Source organism: Cyprinus carpio, chromosome A17 (genome assembly GCF_018340385.1).
Source record: "Cyprinus carpio isolate SPL01 chromosome A17, ASM1834038v1, whole genome shotgun sequence".
NCBI lineage: Eukaryota > Metazoa > Chordata > Actinopteri > Cypriniformes > Cyprinidae > Cyprinus > Cyprinus carpio.
In genome coordinates, this window is record NC_056588.1 from 25316692 (window position 1) to 25335095 (window position 18404).

The 18404-nt window shown below is 36.1% G+C and overlaps 1 protein-coding gene across 2 annotated transcripts; it reads right to left on the reverse strand.

The window, feature by feature from the left end:
* Nucleotides 1–377: 377 nt before the first annotated feature.
* Nucleotides 378–18134, reverse strand: LOC109070146 (heterogeneous nuclear ribonucleoprotein Q-like). 2 transcript variants are annotated; one of them, XM_042774510.1, is made up of 13 exons: nt 17979–18134; nt 15207–15365; nt 13014–13132; nt 10802–10909; nt 10567–10680; nt 8189–8365; nt 7982–8117; nt 6354–6559; nt 5486–5635; nt 5286–5407; nt 3191–3554; nt 2987–3013; nt 378–1701 (listed from the first exon to the last, which is right to left on the reverse strand). In XM_042774510.1, exons 2-13 carry the CDS (start codon nt 15352–15354, stop codon nt 1663–1665), a joined length of 1710 nt encoding a protein of 569 aa, XP_042630444.1. In that variant the 5' UTR covers nt 15355–15365; nt 17979–18134; the 3' UTR covers nt 378–1662. The 2 variants fall into 2 exon arrangements, with proteins under 2 accessions (XP_042630444.1, XP_042630445.1); XM_042774511.1 differs by lacking the exon at nt 2987–3013.
* Nucleotides 18135–18404: the final 270 nt, after the last annotated feature.

Consider the following 18404-nt stretch of genomic DNA (forward strand, 5'->3'; position numbering starts at 1 on the left):
GTCAAATCTTTTCATTAATCTTTGGTGACCCTCCTATGATTGCAGAGTTATGAACTAAAAAGCAAATACACTTATTATACAGCAACCTAGTGTCCAAAGTTTCCACAATTTACCTTTGCTGACAAAGAGATGAATAATCCTCATCAAAACAGTACAAATACCTAATGAAGTGTAGAAATTACTTTATAGAGATTAAACAGATTTACTAGCAATTTGTGAGTGAAAATCATTTCAAAAGTAAATCTAGACAAATGGCATCAAGTGTAGAAATATCTTGGTTTTACTCTATACAACCCGGAGTATCATACTCGTGTACAAAAAGAAATCGGCAGCATTTTCGTATCTTTCCAGCAGACAAGATTAAGACAGTGAACGGGTTTTAAGATAGAATTCAAAACCTTTATTACAAAAATAAGTTACACTCACCTCATTTTACAGTATAAAACAATTTATTTGCTGGAATGCAAAAACGTTGTTGGCCACCAACAATAGTTTAAAACTGCTCACATCTTTTCAAAAGGTTGCAATGTTACAGCTTTATTGAGAGGGAGTTAACTGTGTACAAAACCGGTTGAATGGTTCGGTCACCTGCTTGCTATATATGGAATATAAACTGAAGCTGCAGTATCCCTTTTTCTACAAAAACCAGTTCATCTCGGGAAAGTGTCAAGCGCTATTACCGACTGCTCGCCTGAAGTCATGATTGATTATAAACCTACATAATTCATTGCGGTTCGACTGGTGCTCTCGAGAACTGCCCGGCGTTGGCAGAAAAAAGGACACTGCAGGGCTTAGCAAATGCAGCGGATGCATTTGTGATGTTTAAGCCAATAGAAAAGTAACATTTTATTCCAAACTATCATACAATCATACACCCAGTAACTACATAATCTGAAGAAGCAAGGCAGCTAATTCAGTTGAAAGGAGGATAAAAGCAGGGCTTGTTCCAGCTCATCATATGAGATTCATTTACATGCCCAGTTTTACTGTTTGCAATGTCAGAGCAGCAGCGGATTGACTATATTACATTAAGAATCACTGCTGCCCTTGTGCATATTTCATAAGAAACAAGCCCTGCTCCTATGCTTCGACGTGTCCCTATTTACAGTACAGGCAGGGTAGTTGAATCCTCTCTACTGAGGTAGTTAACCGACCCTTAAAAAGACAAGTTCTGAAAAGAACCACGTTCCTGGAATGCCTGACTTGTCCATGTGAGGCGGTTACACCAAAACACCCGCAGATGTCCTCCAGCCGAATCCAAGCGCTTTAGGTTAACATGGACAATCCGACAACACAATTGTAGTTAGCACAAAAATATACATCAGCATCAAGCTCCTCCGAGCCACTTCAAACGCAGGAGTAAAAAAAGAAAAAGAAACAAAAGTGCAAAACACATCTGACGTATGGGGATCCTTGAGTTCAGTTCCAGAATGGGGCGAGTTTAGACTATATAACCGGGGGGTAGTAGTGAGTTGGTTTATTTAGATGGGGTCCGAATGGGGGAACTGGGGGTTTCGACTCAGGAACTCTTATGGTTTGTCGGGGATGGCAGTATAGGAGATTTGCTTCAATACAGGCTGGATTATCATTGGACATTTGAGTTGGCTTTAACCTTGTGAACACTGGTAGCATCCGGTGTAACCCCATACAACAAGTCAGTCTTCATACTACCTGGTCAGGACCAGCCTCGACCCCCTTTCCCTGGAGAAACAGAAAATATGCATGCTTTATTCACACAAACACAAGCAGCTGTACAGAAACAGGTTCATGCAAGACCTTCACAATAAAAGCACAAGAGATGGATCATCCAAAGTTTAGAAAAACAGAACGCTGAGGACATGAGTAGCACAAAATCTGTACATTAATATCTTTGATATTAATGCATGTGCTGAAGCACGAGCATGTCCAGCTGCAGGAGTGCACCTGATACGTATACGATTGAATCATTACGTTTATAACAGACAGGCTCTGCGATGCATTACAGCGAAGGCAATAATTCTGCCCATGAAGTTTCCCAATGAGCCAATCTTCAGACTTGTTTACAATCCTTCCTTGTCTGGAGCGCATGCAAATGTTAACACGGGTGTTTTAAAAGCCTCTTATTTAAACTAGCAGAAACCAAAAAAAATAGTTTTTGCACAAGTTTAAACTATTTCTGTGAATCAGGTCAACTGAGTATTTTACACTGAACCAAATTAAGACATATTCAGTAATCTGCATAATATTTGCATATCATCATAAAAGCTACATTTTTCATACAATAAAATATTGGACACTAAAAAAATTATGTAAATTATTGAAGTACGGTTTACTAGAAAAACTATTTGTCTTTCTACTTTAAATTGACATTTAATTAAAAAGTATTACTTGTCATTCCTTAGTAATTATCTGTGAAATTTACTAGCAATTTCTGAATTAAAATAGTTTGTCATTCCTACCCCAATTTTTTTCACATTATTTTACTGTAAAATTTACATGATTAATTCTTCCTTGTTTATGTAGTTACAAAATAAAAATTGTAACTAGATTTTTGCTGTATTTTACTTTAAATATTCTCATTAGTAAAAAGCAAATCTGAACCATTTCAGAGCAAACACAAGCCGAGCATAAAAAAAAAAAGTTTAATTTATCTGAAAACCAACAATAAAATGTAATGGATTCATTGAATTTAATCAACACTCAAAAACTAAATATTTAAATAGCACATAAGGCAGTTTTCAGTTAAATTTTTAATTATATAATTATGTTTTTACTCCATTCTGTTGTTCTAAAAAATACAATTTTAAACTATGGCTGGAAAACGGTGTACAGAAACCAGCACAGACTACAAGATCTCGGTTTAAAACAACAAATTGTAACTTTCATGTTTATCCTTTAATGTTAAAACAGAGTAGCGCTAATTAATCGCATATGTAGCAGTCTAAAATGAATCTGTGTATGTAAGTGCTGTGAATTTAACTACCAGGAATGAAAGAAAAGTGCAAACCTTTGGTCCGTTTCGTCCACAAGGTGTCTTGCAAATGTAAGCAATACGAAAAGGAGGGGAAGGAAAAAACAAACGCCAAAACATGTATTTTGATCACCATGTCCTTTGTCGAATTTGACTTATTAAATAAGTGCACATCTAGCCTAGAGCGCTTCAAAACCTCCTGCCCACACTCCAGGAGTGCTCCACCCACACATCACGTACCACTCGACATCTCTGCTGGAGGCCTCCCCTGGACCCCCGGCCGCCTCGGCTGGACCCCGGACCCATGTGCTGAGAGAAACCGGCCCGTCCTCTGGGAGCGGTGGAGCTGCGGCCCCTGGACAGCGTGGGGCCCCGGACTCCTCTGTTTCCTCTTCCTCTGACGTGAGCTTGAAAGTCATCGTAGCCGTAGTAGGGGTCGTCGTAGCCGCCTCTGTAGTTGTGATAGTCATAGCCGTAGTAATCGTAATAATCTTCGTAGCTGTAATAGTCGTGGGGATACGAATAACCTCCTCTAGCGCCTCGTCCTCTCGCTCTCGTCGGGGGATGCATATGTGGTGGCCCGTAGTAATAATACTCATCATACCTGAAACAAACGCACGTGTTTACAATCTTTTCCGCACTGGTTGCTCACACCTCAGATTTGAAAGCGTGTAAGGCATGAAAAGTGGGCTTGAAGAGGAGAGACAACAGCCACTAAAACACAGAACTACAACTCTCATTATACAGAGGAATCTGTGTCACTTTTATTTCACTGTAATATATTACACAATATAGTTGTTTATATATGTAGCTGTTATGAAAATCAACAATAATGGGCTTTATACAATAAATAAACTCAAATACTTCAGAAATGAAAAGTATTCCATTTGTTTTATTTATTTTTTATTTGGTAAATTATTTATTTAGTAAAAAACACACTCAACTTTTAGATGAACTGCCCCCAAACTGACTGATATTAAATGCAACTTGTAGTTTCGGAATTATTAATTATTTTTAAATCTAATGTTATTGTTTTATCGTGTGTAGAAATAAGCTGTACACATAAGAGATGGAAAGATGCCGATAACTACACATTATTTAAGGCTATTTGTATTCGTTATGACATTGATATACATGTATATGATACATGATAACTGTTGTAGTAAAGTAAGCTGTATTCATAACGCTGTGTGCTCCTCTAAGCTGTCTGGGTGCTGCTGTTCTCGCGGTTGACTCGCGGCACCTTTGTTGCAGCAAAATCACGTTATTAAGAGCCCTTCAGAAAACTGAATCCTTTGTAGATCCTCCTGATCTGCTTGTTCCTCTTTCTCCCGGTTTCTCTGACAGATTGCAGCGTCTCAGTGTCACACGCTGCACTAGAGTTAACCACGCCCACTTATTTACATATCACGGCATACACAAAGGAAAAAAATCGGTTGAAGTTTTATACCGCGGTAATGATATATACAGCATACCGCCCAGCCCTACAGAGTAATGAATATTAACATGTGAGTGGACAAAAAAAAAAGTTGGGGTCATTTTGCTGTATTTTAACCCTGTAAAGTAGAGATGCACGATATATCGGCCACCATATCGGTATCGGCCGATAAATGTTAATTTTATCAAACCGATAAAAAGATTTTGCCGATATATTAAAGCCAACAAATAATGCATTATCTTCTGCAGAGACACTTCGTGTTAAAGTGTTAACTGTTTAGTGTTAAATGGCTTTTAATGGTGAGACTTAAATTATATAAAAATTTGGATTTAGCTTTATCGGTCAACATATCAGCTTTTATAAAGAATTATCGGCCAAAATGTTCAGATCCCTACTGTTAAGTCTGATATATGAAATACAGTATATATAGTATCCAAAAATATTGTACTTTTTGTTAATGCAACGGTTTATTGAACTCTACAAAATATAATATATTAAAAAATATTTAATGTTTTTTTTTTGTTGTTGAGCAGTATAGGCTTTTGTGGCTCATACAGTGGGAATATGAAGGAAAAACTGCTCCATTGTATTCAGAAACTCAAACTGAGAAGAAATATGCACTTTAGTGCTAATGCTGATACTTAGACAGAAAGATGAAATTCTGATGCTTGTAATGCAAATCAATGAGATCTTTATAACAGTATAGCAGATATAAATATCAGTCTGTTCCTCACACAACGCATCAGGTGACTTCAGAAAGCGAATATATTTCGTCCTATAGACTTTTGCTCTGTATTTTCAAGTCATTTTTAGACCTTGAGAGCATTCTTGTGTTATATTTCTCCGTGTGAGATCAAGGGAAGTTAGTTATGTGACAGATCTCATAAATCGCCTTACATTTGAGTTTTAGCAGCTTGTCTCTGGGCCTTTCGCTCTTTCCTCTTCTGGTCAGGTGGCTTTGCAAAGACGATTTCAATTTGTTCCCCTTCCAAATCCTTCCCATGCATTTCAGCTAGAGCCTGCGGAAAAACACTGGTTACAATCTTTGCATAAATTACCAACAACCTCCCAAATGATGCAGAGGAAGAGATAATTACCTTAACAGCGTTATCTCTCTCTTCAAAGTGGATGAAGGCGTAGTCTTTAAGCTTTTTAACCCTTTCCAGCTTGCCAAACTGACAGAACGTCTCCTCGAGAAGCTCTTCCGTTACTGTGCTGGCCAGGTTTCTTACAAAGAGGACTTTGACCTGAACAATACACGCAAAAACTTCTTCAGTATAAACCTAACCATTTATAATTCAAGGCATGTGAATCTCATTTAGCACAGAGGAAAATATTTTGCGTAAAGACAATTTAATATATTTTCTCCTCTAACATTGGCATAACAAATAAGCACAAATTACCTTCAAATTTAAAAATCATTCTCATTGTTGTAATGTGATTCTCATTGCAACTTCACTATAATCTTCAGCATACACATTCTATTTATGCATGCACTTTACATTAGAACGGCTTCTGTAATTACTGTAATGCTAAATAAGAGATTACAGGATTATTTTAAGTAGTCTAGAGCTGAAAGAGTTGCATTTTTCTTACATGCACAGAAAAACATTGTATGTATGCAGATTTGAAAGCTTTAAAAGCATCAAGCAGAAGTCTAAAGACAAAGGCGTTTAGAAAATTATTATAAGGCGTTTCTCAGAATTGAGGAATGTATGTGCTACATTATGCAATCACGCAAGTGAACAAACCCACAGATAGAGAGATGATATCAGTAAAAACTGACACGGTAAGGTTTGAATCGTGTTTTTGCGGTATCATAACCATATTTCCAACAAAATCCAGTATACTGTGATAAATATGGTTATCGTGGAATAAAATTTCTCATCGTGATATAAAACTTTGGTTTTGTCAGCACCCTTACCTCACAGATTTGTGTAGTGCTGCTCGTGGAAAATAACGTACCTTAGCCATGACTTCAGGGTCGGGGTCTTCTATGGGATCAGCCCATTCCACCGTCACCACATTCCCCCACACCTTCACTTTGCCGCTCATTAACCTGCGCCGCGCCTGGGCTGCCGTTTTATGATCCTCATACTCTAGGAAGCAGAAGCCGCGATTCTTCTTCTTGTCGTCCGGCTGATGGTATAAGATGACGTCGTTCAAGCCCTCTGTGGAGATTGAGGACGGAAAGTTATTTCCTGGAAAACTGTCTGTTGACACGAATCCATCACAAACGCTCGACTCTTCAGTTAATCAAACAAAAACATAAGCGGACAAATTCACTGCAGACGTGCAGCTCTTCTGAATATACTTTCAGTATCAGACAAACCGTTTTTTCCATTACAATAACAGATAATTAATATGAACAAAAACTTTTCACTTTAAATAGTGCTGAACCTTTTCAAAAATTACTAATAGTGATAACTAGTAATTTTTTAATAATTACTACTGACACAATTGAATTTTTACTTACTGAACTAAATACAAATAACGTACAAGGGGGGAAAAATCTGGTATTTTAATAAGGTAATTTTAAAGCATTGTGTAGGTAATCATGCATTTTAAATGTAATTTATATTTCTTTGGAATAAACATTTCACTTTGTTAGAATAGATTTAGATAGGTTTAGAAAACTAAAGCAGAAACAGGTTGGTGCTGTGCATGTACATATGCACAATATAAGTGCTCTGTCTTTGCACAAGCAAAAACAGCATTTTTCACATTAACATGATTGATATTAACTTGAAATTATGATTAAACAAGAGAGAGCTCATCATGCTTTTATTACTGTAACAAATATGTGACCCTAGACCACAAAACACAAATTTATACATCTGAATATATATATATATACATATACATATATATACACATATATATACATATACATATATATACACATATATATACATATACATATACATACACATATATATACATATACATATACATACACATATATATATATACATATATATATATATATACACACAGCTGAATAAATAAGCTTTCCATTGATGCATGGTTTGTTAGGAACAGACAATATTTGGCCGAGATACAACTATTTGAAATTCTGGAATCTGATTGTAAAAAAAAAAAAAAAAAAAAAAAAAAAAAAAAAAAAAAAAAAAATGAAAATTTAAAGAAAGAGTTGGAAAAAAATCGCCTTTAAAGTTGTCCAAATGAAGTTCTTAGCAATGCATATTACAAATTATAATAAATTTTTATATATATTTACGGTAGGAAATTTACTAAATATCCTAATAGAACATAAACTTTACTTAATATCCTAATGACAAGAAAATGTACAATGTATACAATGTACTGTTGGCTATTGCTACAAATATAACCGTGCGACTTACGGTGCAGGGTCACATATGATCTTCTTAAAAATAAATAAAACTGAATTATGTGATTTAAGCTGAAAGCTGGGAAGTCTTATTGCTAGGACCTTCCAGCACAAATATAAAAACAACAGCAAACTACTGGTGTAGATTTTCCTGGTCATCTGTAAAAGCAATGCGTCAGTCCATTTCTAACGCACACATATATACACGGACATCTCAACAGTTAATAACACCAACACTAACCGGTAACTTTGGCAAACTCCTCCACGATCTGCTCCTTAGTTTTGCTCTTGGGGATGGAGCCCACAAACAGACGATTGTTGGCAACAGAGATGCACACACCGATGTGTTTCCCAGGACGAATTTCATTGTTGTTACACTGCAGGAAAGATTACAGTCAGAATCTGAAGAATCACAGGTGGAGAGAAGAACAAGCAGACAGTCACTTACGAGTTTGACGGCTTGCTGAGCAGCCTCTTTAGTGCAGAAGGTGATGAAGGCGTATCCTCGGTTCAGCCCGCTGAGCGGATCCATCATCAGACGCAGATCCCATATGGGCCCGGCTTTCTCGAACAGAGGGACCAGCTCATCTTCAAAGAGATCTCTCGGGATCTTTCCCACAAAAATCTATGAGCATTTGAACAAACAAGATCAGCCATAAGATACAGACTGATGTCCATAAATACAGTACAGAGTCCATTTTACTGAAACAAACATTATATTGTCAGTAGCACTGGGCTATATGACAAAAAAAATAAAAAGTAGATTTTTTTCAGAATGTTTTTCAGGTTCGCCAACATGCAGGTGGATCATTCTTTTCTCTTTACTGTTAACATTGACAATTTCAAAGTGTCTAATTCTAACATTTGGTAATATTTCGATTCAAAATCGTTAAAATTATAAAAAAAATAAAATCGTGGCAAAACATTAAATTCGACTTAATTGATAAAATTAAAAAAAAAAAAAAAAAAAAAAAAAAAAAAAAAAAAAAAAAGACATCTCACTACTCTCTGAGATTTTTGTCTTTTTGGTTACACTATATTTTAAGGCATCCTTGTTAAAGAGTAATTACACAATTAAATACGGAGTAATATTAATAAAAACATACTATAGAGGCATAAGGCTAAGGTTAGTTGATAGTAATTATGCAGAATTTGCTTTCATTTCTATAGTAAGTATATTTAACATGTAACAAGAACACTAGGGATGCACCGGTTGACCGTCCATAAATCAGTTTTTGGTCTTTTTTCGGCCAATTTTTCCGGAAGTGCGCCCGCGTGCACAGACTACATTGTAATCATTCGCATTTTATTTTACCTTAAAATTACATTGACTTAATTTGATTTAAAATTCACCTGCTGTAGCACACTGAAAAAAAGTGTTTCATTCATCCAATTAACATTTTTTACGGTAATGATTCACATCTATATTTTTTTTTTAACTTGAGCCAATAGTTATTTATTTTTCATTGGCTCCAGTAAAAAAATACAGATGTGAATCATTACCCTATTTTTTATTTTTTAATTGGACGAATGAAACACTTTGCATCTTTGTTTTATTCGCACCAACATGATTTTAACATTAATAATTTATTTATATAGCATACTTTTATTTAGTCTCACTGGTAAAGACCTTTTTTTTTATTTAAAACCAAATTTAAAAACTAAAACAAATACTGAATGCTGATTAAGAAATTCCTTCTTGAATGTGTGTTGATTGTGTTGTTTAGATTGTAGAACTATGCAGTTGTTGCCTTTAATTTCACATGGTTACAGTTAATCTTTTCATTTAAGGCCAGTTCTATGTACTGTAGTTTCAACCCAATTCAAAAACAAAAGCTAAATGCTGATGTCTGTACCATCTATGTTTGTATTGAATGTAGGCTACTTACTGTGCAGTCACTGCCGTTAATTTCAGATGGTTACAGTTATTGTTTTCAATAGCCAAAAGCCAGTTTGGCCTATTAAATACCAAATAAACATCTTGTTTATGTATATTTTCCTTCTTACTTGTTTGTTGCTTAAAAAAAAAAAAAAAAAAAAAAAAAAAAAAAAAAAAAACGGAAATCGGTATCGGCCATGAAGAAAAATGATCGGTGCATCCCCAAAGAACACCGTAAAATAAATTACCAACTTTTTTTTATTATTATTATTCTTATAATCTAATTGATTAAACATAAGACATTATAGATAATTACAAATCAAATTAAATCAGTATCAACAAAATCCATTTTTGCACTACACAAGTAGCACTTAGATGTTTTTATTTATACTGCAATTACAATTTCATAATAGTATGAGATGAAAATGAAATCTATTTTTTTTTTAATACTTTGAATATGAATTCAAATAATAAAAAAAAAAACTTCAAGTCATTCAACTGATTTGTTCAAAACGGATTCGTCTTTATGAATGGAGTAATGATTTGTTCAAAAATGTTGAATCATTCAAGAACTAAACACTATGTTTATACAAAATGTATGCATTTGTAGAGTGTACATTTAAGGGATCGTGCACGAGTCTACTTCTACTCCAGCAATTAACTGATAAGTTAAAACACTACTTAAACTGATTCCCCTTCCATGCAGTGTGCATTATGCTTTACAGTGGAGACAAGTGCAACACTTTCATTATCCGGCAGTCTATTTTTGGTTTTTATGCAAGCTCCAGTTGAGTGTTTTAATGAACTGATTTACGCGTCTAAGCAATGGATGCCATACGGTGCATTTTAACACATCTTCAAAACAGAATCTAACAGTAGTGCAGGATAAAACCGGCATCAGTCCCTCACACAATCTAGTAGTGTGTTTGAGCGACTAGAGCACGAACCTCTGTGCCGACGGTGGGCTGGACTCCAGCATGGGTCGACCCCGGAGGAGGACCGCCGTACTTGCGCTGGCCTGTCGTCACATCAAGTGTGTAGCCAGTTCTCTCGAGCAAAGCCTGCGAAGTAGAAAATAAAAACACTTGACCGTCAGACAGGTACCGGAGCAATAGAAAAGAAAGCAGCAACACAAACAGCTTTAGGAACTAAAAAACCTGAATACTGGCTGCAGAGACTTACTTTGATTTTGGCCTCATCTGGTCCTTTAGTGGAGTCTGACACTTTGGTCCCCTGTTTCTCCCGCTGCCTGTACGTCTTCATCACTCCACAGAGGAAGGCACTTTTATTCTGTTCAAAACATGAGCAGTGGGTGAGCAGGTGTGTTTGTGGAGATAAAAACCAGGGCTCGACAATAAGAACTGATCAATGGCCCGGGACAGCTGACTCTTTTGTGTCTCATCACACAAATACAAGAAGGACAAATACCCTCGTAAGACTGTGTTATGTGTTAAAGGGACAGTTCACTCAGAAATTAAAATTATCCCATGATTTTCTCACCCTCAAGCCATCCTAGGTGTGTATGACTTCCTTCTTTCAGACGAATACAATCAGAGTTATATTAAAAATCTCCTGACTCTTCCAAACTTTATTATAATGGCAGTGTTATTAAATTTTTTTTTAGAAAAATACCCATATTTAAAACTTTATAAACTGTAATCTCTAGCTTCCGCTAACTGTTACGCGTGTTCACGAGCAATGACATAGTATAATTATTCATAAATCAGTTGAAAATGACATGGACGGATGGACTTGCGCTTGTGAAGTGATCTGAATCTGCAGTTCGTCTCATTTTATAAATCAAACTGCATCGCTGAGAAAATGGATGTTAACTGTGCAGCACGAGAACTCACATTAATGTTTAGTAATGTTTAATTAACTTGTATTTATGTATATTGATACACCGTTTACCATTTCACGAAACTATCATATTTAATGAAGCCCAAGTGCCCCTACAGGCCTATTAGGTGAAGTGCAGGCTGCCGAAATGGTGACGTGAAAGACTTTATTATAATTATGCAGCATTAAGTCTCTTCTGCTCATCAAGCCTGCATTTATAAAATCTGTTAAAACATTATTTCTGTGATGCACAGCTGTATTTTCAGCATCATTACTCCAGTCTTGTGTCACATGATCTACTGATGCAACTGTATTTTCAGCATCATTACTCCAGTCTTGTGTCACATGATCTTCAGAAATCATTCTAATATGATGATTTATTGTCAATGTTGAAAGTTGTACTAAATTTTTTGTTTGTTGGGAACATGACGTGATACTTTTTTGGGGTCCGTTGATAAATAAAAAGAAACTACAACATTAAACAATAAAACCGATGTATAAATTGTTACTAAAATTAAATATCAAACATTTCTTAAAAAAACACTGACCTTAAGGATTTGAACGGTAGTGTATATTGTTACAAAAGTTGTATTTTAAATAAAAGCTGTGGCTGTTTGTGGTATGACGCCCTAAATAAAATCTCACAGGAACCTCAATTTCTTTTTCATATGAACTTCAAATTTGGAACATAACTTATTTAGACACAAGGCTTTAATTTTATGCCAATTTTAGAGTAAAACCTGTTATGTAAAATATTTATAATAAATAAAATATAATAAAATGAATATAGCACATTTTATTTACAGTACATTTAAACTTCTATAACTTTTTGATACTTAAATTTTTTGAAAAAATTCCACAAAATTCCAAATTCTAATTTTCTTCTTTAAAAAGAGACCAACCTCAGGTCTATATTCCAAAGTGTTCATAAATTACAACAATTTAAGTTTGGATAGTGCACTTTAATGCCTATTTTAAAAAATGGGTGGTGACAGTTAAAGGGTTAAATCTGTGCATTGGAAAAATGACAGAAAAATCACTCGCTGCTCTTGACTGAATAACTTCTGTAGCTTTAATAAGGATTCATCAATATTTAATCCATGCAGCGAAGACAGTGTTATTTTAAAAAGTAAAATTATTATTATTAATTATTATTATTTTAAAGTAGTTTTTGCAGTGCAATCAAAACTGGAATCGAAAATCTTTAAATTTAACAAAATTTGAATTAATGATAACTAGAAAACAACTATAATTTTTTTTATTATTGTATGCAAAACAATAAGCAATACATATCATTGATAAATGTAAATCAAACTTAATTTTTACATAAATTTACATTTTATTTAAGTCATTTTAAGTATTATGATTTACAAATCTCAATAAAAGATACATTATAGCATAAAATAAACAATAATGGCTACCAAGGGTGAGTAAAAGTGCCTTTACATCCTAAGATAGTGAGGATTTGTGTAACAGCATGAGTACAGCATTACAAAAAATAAACTCTCAGTACTTTCTGTGTGCGACTGCATTAGTCAGGTCTTCTCAAACATACCTGAACGTGCGACAGGTCGCTGTCTTTGAACTGCAGGAGAACTTGCAGAGCGCCCTCTTCGTTGAACTCTTTCAGAGCCTCAATCGCTCGATCGTCGAGATCGCTGTGAGACACGAGTCCTGCACAAAAACACATCCTTAGCACACTACATTTCCCTTCGCTGGATGTTATCAGACACTAGTTTAAAATCCTGATAATAGACGTGATCTGAACTACCGCAGTGCTCTCCTCGATTGATGTCATGTGTAATTTGACACAGTAGAGCAGAGCCATTGACTGTATCTCACAGACGTTAATCATCTAATCACAGCCAGCTGCTGTTATTGTTCCCGCATGTGCGGATTTGGCAGCGTGCTTCCTCTGATGCCAGACATGGAGAACTCGTGTCGGCCGTTTGATTTCTTCTTAAGGTTCAGAACACAGTCCATTAAAAACTAATACTAAATTAATGTCTTTCTTCTGCTGAACATAAGATTTACTTAAACCATTACTGGCTCCTTCTATATTATATGACCAAAAACAAAGTTGTTGTTACTCATTATCCAAGCCTGCATGAATGTCTTTCTTCTGCTGAACATAAGATTTTAAAGAAAGTGGGCAATGCTGGTCTCCACTGACTTTCATAATATGCATAATAAAAGAAAAAAAAAACTAAGTAAATCAATACAAAAAAAAAAACATTCACCCACATTCTTCAAAATATCTTCTTTTGTGCTCAGAATAAAAAAAAAATCAGACATATTTGGAATGCAGTGAGGGTGAGCATATGACTATTTTCATTTTTGGGTGAACTAACCCTTTAACAGCCCCCCCCCAAAAAATTGTTTTCAGCCATTTCAACCATCCAGCCATCAAAACAGCTCAGCATATGAAATCAGCTTCATTTTTCCCCAAATTCCATTTTATTCCAATTTTTTTTTTTTTTTTTTCAGTTTTATTTTTTCTCAATTGTTTTTTCCATTTTATTTTTTCTAGAATATTTAAATGGTTAAATAAAATAAAAAAAATCAAAAGCGGCTCTTATTGACTTTATAAAAATATATATTTTATTATTATTGTATTTATTTTTTTAGAAAAAAGGTGTTGCGCATTTACATTTTCCTGGTAAATAAATTCTGGAAAATATTTTTTCTGGTAAATACTCCTTGATTTTATATATATATATATATATATATATATATATATATATATATATATATATATATCTATATGCTTTAATAATAATTTTATTAGTAATAGTAATATTATCACTCGATTAGGTAAAATACTTCTGTCACAGTTTCTTTAAGTTAAACCAAAATTTTATTTTGAAGATTTGCTTTACAGACCTTCATGTTTCTGTTTGTACATATGACGAGTTTTTCTCAAAAGAAATGGTAAAATGCTCATGAAGTGATTCTCAGCAGGTCTAGAGATTGTTTGTGTGTTTTTGTACTCATATATTGAGGGGACAGAGGTTAAAAACACCGCAAGCGTCACACGCGCTTCAATGTGTGAAACCATTAATTCACACAAAGGCAGGCCGAACATGCAGGTATTTAAATAGTGTTTTTGCAGCTTAATACTCAAAGACACTAGTCCATATCGTGATTTAATTTAAGTGTAATGACCTACTTCTGATTTATTCATCCAAAATTTGGCAAATCCCATGAGATTCGGCATTATAAAGTAAATTCCATTTTTATGACTGGATTCCGCGATTCTGTCCAAATCACAGTGCCCTACATAAACAATACAGTCTGCATATTAGTTATTGGGTACATCATTAGTGCCAGTAGTGAAAAAAATAACCCACGGTCATGGGTTCAACTCCAAGGAGAAAAATGCATGCTTGAATGCATGTGCATAACTTAAAGACACCCTGAATAAAACATCCGGCGAACGCATAAATGTGAAATACTGGAAGTTGTGAAACATGCCACAAACAAATACCACAATACAGTTCTTTACTGGCATTGATGGTTCCACAGAAAACATCCATAAATGGTTCTGTATAAGCTGGAAATACATTCTTTAGATTATTAAAATGTTTCACAAACACACTCAAACAAAAACGGCTCTTTTCACAACTCTTGACTGAAACGTCCTTTGGGGAACCAAAAATGGTTCCTCCATTTCTGTTTCGAACCCCACATTTTGCAAGCTTTATTTCTAAGAGTGAATGTATGTAGAGTTAGATGCGTCACGTCTCACCTGCTATGTAAATCTCATCTAGTTTGACTGCAACTTTTCTGGGCAGGCCGGCGTCGAGGAGCGTCTGGAAGTGCTCTGAATGGGTAACAGCCACCGAAGACTCCACTGGTTCATCCGTACCATTTCCATTTATATGCTCCGTGGCCATGTCTCCGGGACCTGTGCAGATGTAAGGGGCCAAATTAATCCAAAACTGGGTCAAAGTTGAGCGATCTGGAGCCTGCCGGCTGTCTTCATCACCACGGAAGTAGAGGCATGCAGAAAGTCTGCAGGACAAACTTGATTTTACTTACTGCACCGAGCGTTTAATGATTATAAACAGTATTTGTTTACTCTTTTACTATTATGCAATATGCATGCATCCAACCACCATTTGCTCCAAGGAACCACATTCACAGGAATACCAATTTATCACGCCGTTTGGATTTTTAAATAACAGCCATTCTTGAGAATCAAATGAGAAAGATTCATTAAAATTAAACATCCTGAAACCATTGAGAAAATCAGGATAAAACGTGCATTATTAATCGTTATATAGACATTTGATATTATTTATTGTCTCTAAATTCATTGAGCACATTTTTAATATCGCAGCCTACTGATCAATCAGTTATTAGGCGAGTCAAAACAAAGAAATAATTAAAAAATCTGTATAAGTTCTAAAAGTTAAATTTCAATCTGACTATATTTTTTGATCTTTTGAGAGATTACATGGGATTTTTACTCATTACAGCACAGCATGATTTATGTGATGGCAAAAAAGTGGATGATTAAAGTATAAATGACTCTATATTACTTCTGTCTCAATATAGAAATTTCTAGTGGTACATTTAAGACACTGCTGTTTGTTTGAATATCTCAGCCAGCCGGACACAGTAACAATGAGCCAATCACTGCTTTGGGGCGGGACAATCCGTTTGTCTGACCAATGGCAGATGAAGGAAGTGTACAGGGAAACCTGTTTGGAAACAGCCACCTGCTTGTGCCCATAGACTGTATAAAAACATGAAGGTAGCCTAAAGTGGGCGGAGCCGGACATCATCTCGGCAGGTTGCATTTTATGCAACAGCCTTTTTAGTGGCAGTCCCTTCTGAAAACGAACCGTTTTACTAAAGTGACCATACTTCAACTACAGTATTAGTAGATTTGCATGGTTACCACTACAGAAAACATCTTAACCATGTGTAAATAAAAATAAAACCTAATCAGTTGAAATTAAGGCGTACTGAATGATAAAATGTGCTTCAAATATAAAGTTAAGTGGATATCATTCCCAATTTTACTCTTGGAAATGTAATACATAATTGAAAAGTTCAGTTTAGAAGCATCATATCGGTCTCGACGATACTGGCCTTTAAAAGTATCTGGATTGCATCAAAAACAAAATAAGTGGTATCGGCCATCCCTACCCAACAGAAAACAATACGCCCAGACCAAATACTGAATCAAGCCCATGTACTTTGAATACTTGTCAGTTTCTATAGTTCATAGAGCTTTTTATGTATTACAGACAAAGTACGTTACTGTGAAAGTACCACGGTACAGAGATGGCCTCACACAATACCATGGTACTGAAAATATCAGCTGCTTTTTGCCATATTGTGTTATTAAGGCATTGACTAACAACATTGCCAATTATTATTATTATTAGTATTTTTTACCATAAGGCAATATGGCCAATAATGGGTCCAATGCTCAAGCTAATAAGCATCAACTTCATCAACACCTAAGAAAGCTGTCAGCACAAGTAGGCTATTTGTTATTAATCAGATTTCACATTAAAAAAATAAATAAATAAATAAATGTATTACACTTCAACTTAATGCAACTCAATCATACAGATATCACAGAGACGTGTTATTGCTCAGCTGGTCCTGTAGACACGTCAGCACTCGTCTGACCCAAACTAACTACCATATTCATAAAGACTGCATGCATACCATAATCATAACACTTCAGCCTGTTACTGTTAATAGAATGCGAGAAGAGCGCGCAGAGGCGTCTCGTGCTGAATCTGTCAGCGCTCTTCTTCACGCAGACCCGCACGTGCTCCGCGCGATTCCCGCTTCAGCAGCACGTGCACCAGCTTCAGCCCGCGGGCTACACACTACACACTAAACGGCCATTTCTGTCGCAAAACACAAACAACATAATAGCTTTATCAGCTCGTGCGAACAAAAGCGTTTGTTTACAGACTGTGTGGCTCGCCTATTCCTTCAAACGTTAGTCGGTGTGGATAAAACCGTGTTTTCTCGTCGGGCTGTGTCTCTTTGTTGTGTGTCAGATGCTGAATGACAAGGGCACACTCACTAGGCCACAACACACGAGCTACGTGGACACTCTGCGCTCTGATAAAGCCTGCTTCAGCTCCTCAGAGAGTCTTTCAGCCAGACCTGACGCCTTATTCACTTTAAAAACAACAAACGAACACTTCCACCGCGAACTTTAGTCATGGCTGGTCGTGTTAAGTTTGTTTGTTTGACAACGTGTGTGTGTGTGTGTGTGTGTGTGTGTGTGTGTGTGTGTGTGTGTGTGTGAGGAGGGCGAGCTCGTGTTCGATCCGCGAGAAAACAACAACCACATCACGACTTTAACACACTACTTTAACGGTGTACGTGCACGGAACGCTAACAACAGTCGGTGAATTCCGCCTGAACGCGCGGGAACGCCGCTCCGAAACGAGACGCGACGCGCCGCGCGCCGCCACAGAAGCCGGTGCGATCCAGAAGCGTCGCTTCACCTTCATCAGATCTCAACAGAACGTTCTCATACCTGTCAGTTAATGTCTCGGATTGTGTTGGGATAGATCCAGAGGGAAATGTACTGAAGGAGGATAAAGTGGCCAAATCCCGCCGTGTCTGCTATCTCACTCTTTTCAATAGGTCTGATGCAAAATGGCGGCGAAACTCATGCCGCGGGAGGTTTTTTTTCCGCTTCCGGTTGCACGGGGTTTCTCACGCAGCCATTGGAGGGCTCGCATCACACAGACCGCGTTCGGAATGGCACGCTGTCTCACTACGTACTAAATATTGCGCAGTATGTACTGCTTACTGTTTTAAAACCATTGCTAGCTTACTAGTTAACTAGCTAACTACTGACTGAATACGCACTTTATGTATTCTACACAATCTAGTACTTTTAATAAATAGTTTCAGATAAAACAGTAGGGCTGTGTTGCAAATGCACTCTACACTATAT

Coding starts and splice junctions, on each gene's coding strand:
- LOC109070146 (XM_042774510.1), bottom strand. CDS start 15,354: ATGGCCACGGAGCATATAAATGGAAATGGTACGGATGAACCAGTGGAG. Junction 10,681..10,801: donor CAGATGAGGCCAAAATCAAA/GTAAGTCTCTGC, acceptor TCTACTTCGCAG/GCTTTGCTCGAGAGAACTGG. Junction 3,014..3,190: donor TCCAGCAGAGATGTCGAGTG/GTACGTGATGTG, acceptor TACATTTGCAAG/ACACCTTGTGGACGAAACGG.